Genomic DNA, 9440 nt, shown 5'->3' on the forward strand with positions numbered 1-9440 from the left:
CTTTGAGATTTGTATGTTTTGTGTGCTGAGAAATTTTTATTTTTAGTCTGACTTGGACGACAATATTCAAATCTGGATTTTATCCCTTGTTAAGAAGCTGTGAGTTTTATTAAATGTCTTTTCCTGCATTATTTCTCAAACTTTTCTCACGTTTTAACTCATTTAACTTCCTTAAATCTGCTTCAAGTGGAAGAATTTAGACTTGACTTTAAGACTTTTGTTGCTGCCTTTTAAGCTGCAGCAGCTTCAGATCAGTTTCATGTTTAAATTTACAGAATAATTAATTTTGACTTTCATTTATCATTGTTAACATGTCTGTCAGGAAGCCAACATGTGTTTGGTTTGAATGAGTTTTGAGTCTTACTGCAGTCAGTAACAGTCTTCTCTTTATTATATCTGATAATAATATAATACGCAAATAAAGAAATATTAACCACTTAATTCTACACTGTGTTGTCTAATTATTTCATGTACTAACAGTGTTCTGACTGATAATGAAAGGTGGATATTCTCAGCTATAGACGTCCTGCTTCTACTCAGACCACAACTTCCCTTATCTGTCTGTTCTTTCACCTCTAAATCTTCCATCTGTTCACACTTGGATCTAAAATGTGTCTAAATACAAATAGAAATACACTCAAAGTTACCTGAGAATGCACAGAAATCCAATAATTCAATCTACATTCAGCAGTGTTAAAGCACATGACAATGCATTGTGATCATAGGCTGCATATAAAGACAGACGGAGCCGGTTTGATTTTATTTATTTTGATTTTATCACTTGTTTCCTCAAACTTTCAGACACAAATGTTCCTTCGTGCAACGATGGAATTTATCAAGGCTAGGCTGCGCAGCAAACTCTTCAAGATTAAACTCCATCAGAATCCAAGTTCAACCACAAAACCAGAAGAACAGGTCAACTACAGCCTGATACAAAACACACACACACACACACACACACACACACACACACCAAATGTTGCCCATACAAGACAGCAGCACACAGTCAGTGGCGTCCAACACACGTGTGCGTAAAACTTAACTAAACACACACAACGTATGCACTATCAAACTACTAGCAAATGAAACAATGTATCAATGCAACACCCCACAGTGTCAACTATGTATCCATTAACACTTAGAGAGGAAAAAAAGTTATAATGACACAGTTTGTAGTCACGAGTAACTGCGCTGAACCAAAACGCACAGTTACCACACTAAGGTGAAACAAACAAAGCCAACAACAACTTACCTGCACTCTGCGTTGAAAACAAGTCTACAAAAGCAACGTCAGTGTGACAAAACGTTTAAACGAGCCCCCAATATGTTACAGCCTCACCAAACAAAGGCTCCCCCTGGAGACCGAAACATAACAAGGACGCCAAAACCTCTGCTTTAATAACAGCCATTTATTTTTCAACTATTTAACCATACTTAAAAGGTAAAGAAAAAAAACAAACAGAAGGAGATGGAGATCCCAGCCAAAAAGAACAAAAGATGGGAAGTTACTGGGCCAGCCACGCCATGGGCCGTTGCACCCAGCTCATTCCCCTACCTATTAAAAGAAAAGTGTACTCAACCTAATCAAAACCAAACCCGAAAACTAGACCACCGGTAATCTCCATCCCAAACTAAAATAACAAAACCCAACACTCTCAACCATGTTGAGAAGAAAACTAAGAGAAGAAGAAGAAAAATTCCCCATAAGCCGCTGCTGCTGTCAGTAATCAGGTGTGTGTCCACACCACCCCTCAGGTTCCCCCTTTTCTCTCATGGAATAATTGGCTCCAGGTGCTTCATTCCTACAAAGGAAGGCAGAGAGAGAGAGAGAGAGAGAGAGAGAGAGGAAGAGCGCTGGAGAGAGAGAAAGAGAGAGAGAGAGAGAAAACACTCCCACAGTCAGTGTGCAGTATTGCACCTACATGCCACACGTAACAAAACCTCAAGCTGTGGAAGTTACTGCTTCACTATGATGACTGTTAATACATTTCACGCAGCTTAAATGACCAAAGTCACCTCTGCAGTGTGCATATAGCATGAAAAACCTTCATATTAAATGTTAAGCTGCCTGAACTGAAGCTCAACTAAGTATAAACAAGTTAACTCAGCATCAGTATGTATCAACGTGCACTGCTGGAGTCTCAGAGACCTCAAACCTTCCAGAGATTAAAGTAGATTTCAGCAGAAAATTCCTCTTTGTCTTTTCATAAAGTGTTGACTGTCTGTTCCTGTGAGCTTCTTGTGTTTCTGATTCTTATGTGGTCATCATTAGAGGGTAAAACCTCCAGAGCTCTGCTGCTGTTGTTTCCACATTCTCACTGAAACACTTGACACACCTCTCATTTCTCAGAAAAACTGACCTCAAAGATAAAATGAGGAACTAACAGGTCTCAGACCACTAAAACATCATCTTATCTGTTCTTTTACAGCTGCTACAGTATCACCATGTTGCACCATGTTGAGCATCAAGAGTCAAAGTTTGACTCTTCACCTGTCTGTTCATGTGTGCTGTCAGACGTCACCATGAATCCTGTCTGTTTTCTAATAAACACTATCTACAGAAAAGAAGAGCTGCATTATTGCAAACATTTATCTCAACTAACAATCTGCACATGTTCAACTTCCTCAATTCTCATCTTCTTCCTTTCAGGAGGTCAGACACGTCATAGTCACAAATGCATCATGGGACTGGACACAGTGTGCACTTGAGACAAAATATGAGCCTTAATATACAGTAGTTTGCTTCTTACAGCATCAGATTGCCTCAATGTCTCTTTTAAAGGCAGAAACATATTCCTTTGTCTTGTAATCAGTGACACATAATCATGTCTCCATCCTACATGTTCATCCTGTTCAATCTTTGTCAGGCTGCTGTGACCTCTGACCTCTGACTGTCGGCAGCTTCTGTTATTGCTGATCAAAAACGTTGCATCACTGTGGCTGAGACAGAACTAAATGTTACAAATGTCAAAGTAAAAATGAGTTTTTGACTGTTTGGATGAAAATACAGTAAATCCAACAGCTGACAAAAGACTAAGTGTCACTATGAGGAAGTGACATCACACTAACTGCAGGAGGTAGATGCTGTATCTCTCTACAACACAAACTACTTTACAGACTCTGACAGTTGAGAGCGTCGATCTCTTGTTCTGAAGATATCGACAAAGAAGGATCGTGAAGCACGATGGTTGAATTCAGATGGATTAACATGTCTGTCTGTGTGTTTCCTAAGAAGAGTTGCGTTACTGCAACCATTTATCTTACTTAATAGTCTTCATCTGTTCAACTTCCTCTTCTTCATTTCAGGAGGTCAAACACGTCGTTGTCACAAATACACTGTGGGAACGAACACAGTGTGCACTTGTTGAATCTTAATATGGTTTAATATGGCTGCTCTGACTGCAGAAACATATTTCTTTACCTTGTGATCCGTGATTACATCCCAGTTTCACAGGATCTTTGTCAGACAGCTGTGACATCTGACCTCTGACCTCTTTAGTGCTGCTTACCCGTCATATTACTGATCAAGAAATGTGAGTCAATGTCTTGTCAGTCACAGTGAATAAGAACTAAACTGTCAAAAGTAAATATGTTAATTAGTTTTTGGTTGCAAAAAACTCTGATCAGTCTGCCTACATACAGTCCAGACAGTAAGTATTTGGACATTTACAGTTACAGTTACTGCTCTAATTAAAGCTGAGACTTGGTACTTTAATGCAGTATTCATTGTTTTATTATATATTGAATGTGCTGAAACACAGAGCCTGAAGAACAAAAACTGTGTAACTGTCCAAATACTTATTGCCTGGACTGTACATGCAGCAGAGTGAGGAAGAGGAAGTGACACACGTACAAATGACAGGAAGAAGATGCCTTACTTCACACATTACTTTAGAGACTGCGACAGTTAAGAGAACCAGAGATCGATGAGAGAGAGAAGCAGGATGGTTGAATTCAGACGGATTCAAATGTTGTTTCTGATACTGGTGCTTCAGTTTTCAGGTAAGAAAAAAAGATTAATTTAGTATTTTATTAACCTTCTTAAATTGAGACGAGTATGTTGTTAGTTGTTAATATGTTGAGTTTAATGAACTGAAAACTGAAGATGAGACACATTTAGAAAGTTCTGTTGTATCTAAAATGATCCTCACACTAACAATGAACATGACAGTCATATTTCTATTTATTTCAGTTAATTGTTCATATTCCTCTCTCGTATCTCTCAGCAGACATGACTGGACAAGATTCCTCCTTCACTGTCAGAGATGGAGATGAAGTTACTTTGCCTTGTGAAAATGTGATGACTGATCAGCATAAATGTGACAGTACTACCTGGCTCTTCAGTGAGTCAAGAAACACAGCAGCAGTAAAGCTGATTGAACTTGGGCAGATTGGTGAAAAAGCCAAAGCTAAATCAGACAGACTGAGTGTTGCAGCGAACTGTTCTCTGGTCATAAAGAAGGTCACAGTTGAGGATGCTGGTCGTTACACCTGCAGACAATACAACAAATCAGACAAACAACAATATCAAGACTCTGATGTTGATCTGTCTGTTGTTACCAGTGAGTATTTACATCATAATGTTTTCAGCTCAAACCGTCTTGTTAGAACAATATACTGAAACATTACAATAATTATGATTACAGTGATGAAGTTAATCTGACTCTTGTTGTTTTTCTCTCACAATATCTCCATCTTCACCAGTGACTGAATATAGGGACAATAATGAGGTGATGTTAAACTGCTCTGTGTCAACACGTGAACAGTGCAGACACACAGTGAAGTGGGTGTTTAAGGGTAAAGATGTGAACAAAGATAACAAAGACTTGAAGACATCACAGTCTACCTGTTCAGCCACTGTGTCCTTCCTGACTTCTCATTTTATTTGCACATCAAATCATGAGTTACTGAAGTGTAAAGTCACAGATCTCTACAATGGAAAAGTGCAGCTGTATAACTTCAGTCCTCAGTTGTCATGTGAGAAACCAGGTGAGAAGATGATGAGCTGTTTAAAATCACTTTATTCTGATATGAAAAATGACAAAACTGCATTTATTTATTTGATGTATTTTAAGTTTTAGGTTGATATAAATGTTTCTCATTTAGTCACAGCAGATGGTGAACAATGTGTTTTTGTCTCATTTTAAAGTTTGTTGGTTTTTGTTATTTAATCTGTCAGGTGTGGCTGAAACAACAACAGAACCTGAAACAACGACATCAACAACACAAGAAGGTGAGCAACAAAGTCACTCATATGTATTCAACATTTTATTCAATGTATTCAACCACTGCTGCCCCGGCAATATGTGAAAACAGCTGTTTACTAGTGTAGATGTAGACATTCTTTCCCAAAGACTTTTAATCAGTTCAAATTGCAAAAAGTGTATTGTGACGCATAATGACAGAAAAGTGCAGCTGTTTATCTTCAGCTGTTGGACCACAGTTGAGAAAACAGGTGAGAATATGATGAGCTGTTTAAAATCACTTCAGACTGATGTAAAGATTTACATAAAATATTTGTGTATTTTATAGATTTGAAGTTTTAAGATGATATTCTTTCTCATTGAGGTACTGCAGATGATAAACATGAAGTATTTTCTAGTTGTATAATTTCTGGGCTTTGTTCATTTGTCCAGATGCAGACACCACAACAGCAACATCTGCAACCAATGATGCTACAATTACATCACAAGGTAACTCAACATTTTCTGTATGTTGCTTTACAGTATCTCTCTCTGTTACTTTATTTGACTAACTGAGAAAGCTGAAGCCTCATATTATCTTCCAACCCCGTCTACTATAAATTACATATACTGTATGTCATATACTGAACACTGACCAAGCACTTTATTAGGAACAACAACAGCTCTGCCATAAATTCTACTTTTACAAAGTTTATATAGTTTCAGTTTTCATTGACATTGTCAGAAAGGTGAAAATTCTACTTTATGTTAATATTTAGTTCATAGTGGATGGTGATGTACTGGAGTGTATTATATTGAAAAGTGTTCCTAATATTTTGTCTCTCTCATGTATGTTAATGTAGTGGAAAAAATATTAGGAACACTTTTCAATATAATGCACTTTTGCCTCTAAGGTTCCTGTGTTTGTGGATAAATCGGTGCCTGTTGAGGGCAGGAGGTGATGAATTTTCTCTCTAATAGTTAGAATTTTATCATTAAAGAAGCTCATGAAGTCGTTATTACTGAGAGCTATAGGAATACATGGATCAATACAGGTATGACTCTTTGTCAGCCAAAGTGCTGAAGAGGAACCTCGGACTGTTTTTATTCTCTTCTATTAATGATGAGTAATAGGTGGCTCTGGCCTTACAGAGAACCTTCCTATATGTTTTAAGACTATCCTGCCAGACTAAACGAGAGTCTTCTAGTTTGGTGGAACACCATATTCTGACAAATGTTCAGAATGTTTGCTTTAATTTGTGTTGTTGGGAGTTATACCACGGAGCGAACCTCTTATATTTTATTATCGTCTTTTTTAAAGGGGTAATGGAGTCGAGTGTTATTCCCATTATCCTGCGGCACTACAACAACATGATCAATTTTGGAGGAACTAAAGTTAACATAAGAGTCCTCTGTTGTATTGAAACATGGCAGTAAATTCAATACTGATGGAATTGCTTCCTTAAATGTAGCTACAGCACTATCAGATAGACATCTAGTGAAGACATGTTTGTCTAATGGTGTGTACTCCTGTAACAGGAATTCAACAGTTATGAAGTAATGGTCTGATAAAATAGGATTTTGTGGAAAAACTATTAAATGTTCAATTTCGATCCCATAAGTCAGATCAAGATCGAGGGTGTGGTTAAGACAGTGAGTGGGTTTATTTACACACTGAGAGAAGCCAATTGAGTCTAATAATGAGATAAACGCAGCCCTGAGACTATCATTATCAACGTCCACATGAATATTAAAATCACCTACTATAATTACTTTATCTGCACTAAGGACTAAGTTTGATAAAAACTCTGAGGATTCAGATAAAAATTCAGAGTACTGACCAGGAGGACGGTACATTATAACAAATAGAAATGGATGTAAAGTTTTGCAGGTTGGGTGAGAGAGACTAAGAACAAGACTTTCTAATGAGTGATAATTAAATTTAGGAATAGGGTTGATGATTAAGCTTGAGTTGAAAATGGCTGCTGTCTCAAGGAATGTGAGTATTAATATGACTGGGGGGAGTGGATTCATTTAGATTGACATATTCTTCATGACAAAATAAATCAATATGATAATCTGAGATTAGATTGTTTACTAATACAGTTTCAGATGACAGAGATCTAATGTTTAAGAGTCCACATTTAATTCTCCTATTGTCTTGTACTATTACAGTGGTGGTGTTGATTTTCATGACATTTTTATGCTGAATCCTCTTCTGTTTATTTTAGATTGAATTGATTTGAGTGGTCGGGGGACAGACAGTCTCTATGTGGTTTTGGGTGGGTTACTGCTCTAATGGAAGCACAGAGAAGCGTGTAGGACTGCAGCTCTGCCTCCTGGTCTCAACTCTGGGTTGTCATGGTTCAGGTCTACTAATAAACTCAGCCATATTTCTAGATATGAGAGCAGCTCCATCCAAAGTGGGATGTATGATGTATCTCTCCTAATCAGACCAGATCTTGCCCAGAGAGTCGACCAATTATCATCTAGTTTAGGCTGGTGTGAAACAAATGCTTGAAATGTATATAAACTACCATGAAATCCAGTTTCTGGACATGAACCATCAAGTCATATATGTGTAACCATGGCGACATGCATGCACACGTTACATGCATAAGTTACATGGGTTTTCCCCAAACAATCAAAAAGTGAAAAGAAGTTGAAACGTGCTTTGCTGTGCTTGTGTCTGTATATTTTATCAGTTTTTCATTAACAGTGAGTGAAACGTAGTGAGCGCACAGTAAATATCTCCCCTGGTATATAAGGCTCCTCTTTTTCTTCCTGTTTCTACCTGTCTGTCATTTTTCATAACATGAGGTCCAACTGCAGTCGATATCATAATATCTTCTTGAGCTCTTGAACCCATAAAGAGCAGCAATGTGCTGCATAACTTGCATAATTTAACAAGTTGTTTTTCTCAGAATGTTTTCTTGTTATATCAAGAAACTGAGAAAATATTTTATGTCATGGTGGCAGCAATACACTGCTGTACAAATACAACTAGTTAATCTTTTATTTCCATGGTTTTTATTTCCACAGCTCACATGAACCTGATTATTAAATGTGACAACCTGCCAAAATATTTCAAATGTACATACTTCCTTTACTGTCATGTTGTTTCTCTAATTAATACTTGTACAGATTGTTCTGCTCTGAGCTACATAATGTTGGTGATGCGTGTGGCTGAACTCCTCCTCATCACTGTGATTACTGTTCTTCTCTTCAGAGCTCGAGGTGAGAAAATTCAGACCAACATTTGTTAAGTGTAAAACAAACTGTAAGTTTAGAACTGAAATGTTACTCTGTGATTTATTTTCCAGGGAACCAGAGACCACCTGATGACAACATTGTGAGTTGAAAATAACAACTGAACTGATGTATAAAAAGACAAATGTGTACATTAAGAGACTGTAAGTCAGTGCAGGACTGTGAATGTCTCACTGTTTGTGTTTGTGCAGGATTTAAACTCAGTAAGAAGCCGAACAGCGAAGCGTTCTGGTCCAGCAGCCAGTCAGGTAAATATCTGATGGTGCGTTCAGGTTCTGCTGACTCCACTGTGACCTGTGTTCACTTTTAAAACTTCAACAGTCAGCTGGGAGGAAAATCTGGGAGTTCAGGGCTCTTTTGGGGAGGAACAACTTCATTTATTTGTATATGTTAGATTATCTGTGATTGTGTTGAATGTGCAGCAGCAGAAACCTAAAGGTCAAAGAAGTAGGGTTGTGATTTGTGAGTTTTCAGTGTGAGTGTGTCAGAGTGGGTTTCTTTGCGTTGTTTTTCACAGGAGCAGAATGATGAAGATGATGGTGCGGTGAACTATGAAAACTTGGGAGAACCTTCTACTTCTGTCAGACTCCACTGATCAACGACTTCCACACCAACATCAACTCACCAGAGAAATGACTCCCTTGCTGTTATATCATTAATATGGTCTCAGTTTTACATGAGTAGTTGAATTCTTTACATAAAGAAAGAATCATAAGATCACTTTGAGATTTGTATGTTTTGTGTGCTGAGAAATTTTTATTTTTAGTCTGACTTGGACGACAATATTCAAATCTGGATTTTATCTCTTGTTAAGAAGCTGTGAGTTTTATTAAATGTCTTTTCCTGCATTATTTCTCAAGCTTTTCTCACATTTTAACTCATTTAACTTCCTTAAATCTGCTTCAAGTGGAAGAAATTAGACTTGACTTTAAGACTTCTGTTGCTGCTTTTTAAGCTGCAGCAGCTTCAGATCAGTTTCATGTTTAA

The 9440-nt window shown here is 37.5% G+C and overlaps 1 protein-coding gene across 2 annotated transcripts; it reads left to right on the forward strand.

Annotated features, from left to right (window-relative positions):
• The first annotated feature begins 4710 nt into the window (after window positions 1-4710).
• LOC122965566 lies at window positions 4711-9173 on the forward strand. 2 transcript variants are annotated; one of them, XM_044329717.1, is made up of 7 exons: window positions 4711-4989; window positions 5180-5233; window positions 5637-5693; window positions 8328-8420; window positions 8507-8535; window positions 8645-8701; window positions 8971-9173. In XM_044329717.1, exons 1-7 carry the CDS (start codon window positions 4734-4736, stop codon window positions 9046-9048), a joined length of 624 nt encoding a protein of 207 aa, XP_044185652.1. In that variant the 5' UTR covers window positions 4711-4733; the 3' UTR covers window positions 9049-9173. The 2 variants fall into 2 exon arrangements, with proteins under 2 accessions (XP_044185652.1, XP_044185653.1); XM_044329718.1 differs by lacking the exon at window positions 5637-5693.
• The last annotated feature ends 267 nt before the right edge of the window (window positions 9174-9440 follow it).

The sequence above is a fragment of the Thunnus albacares genome, chromosome 16, assembly GCF_914725855.1.
Source record: "Thunnus albacares chromosome 16, fThuAlb1.1, whole genome shotgun sequence".
NCBI classification, from domain to species: Eukaryota; Metazoa; Chordata; class Actinopteri; order Scombriformes; family Scombridae; genus Thunnus; species Thunnus albacares.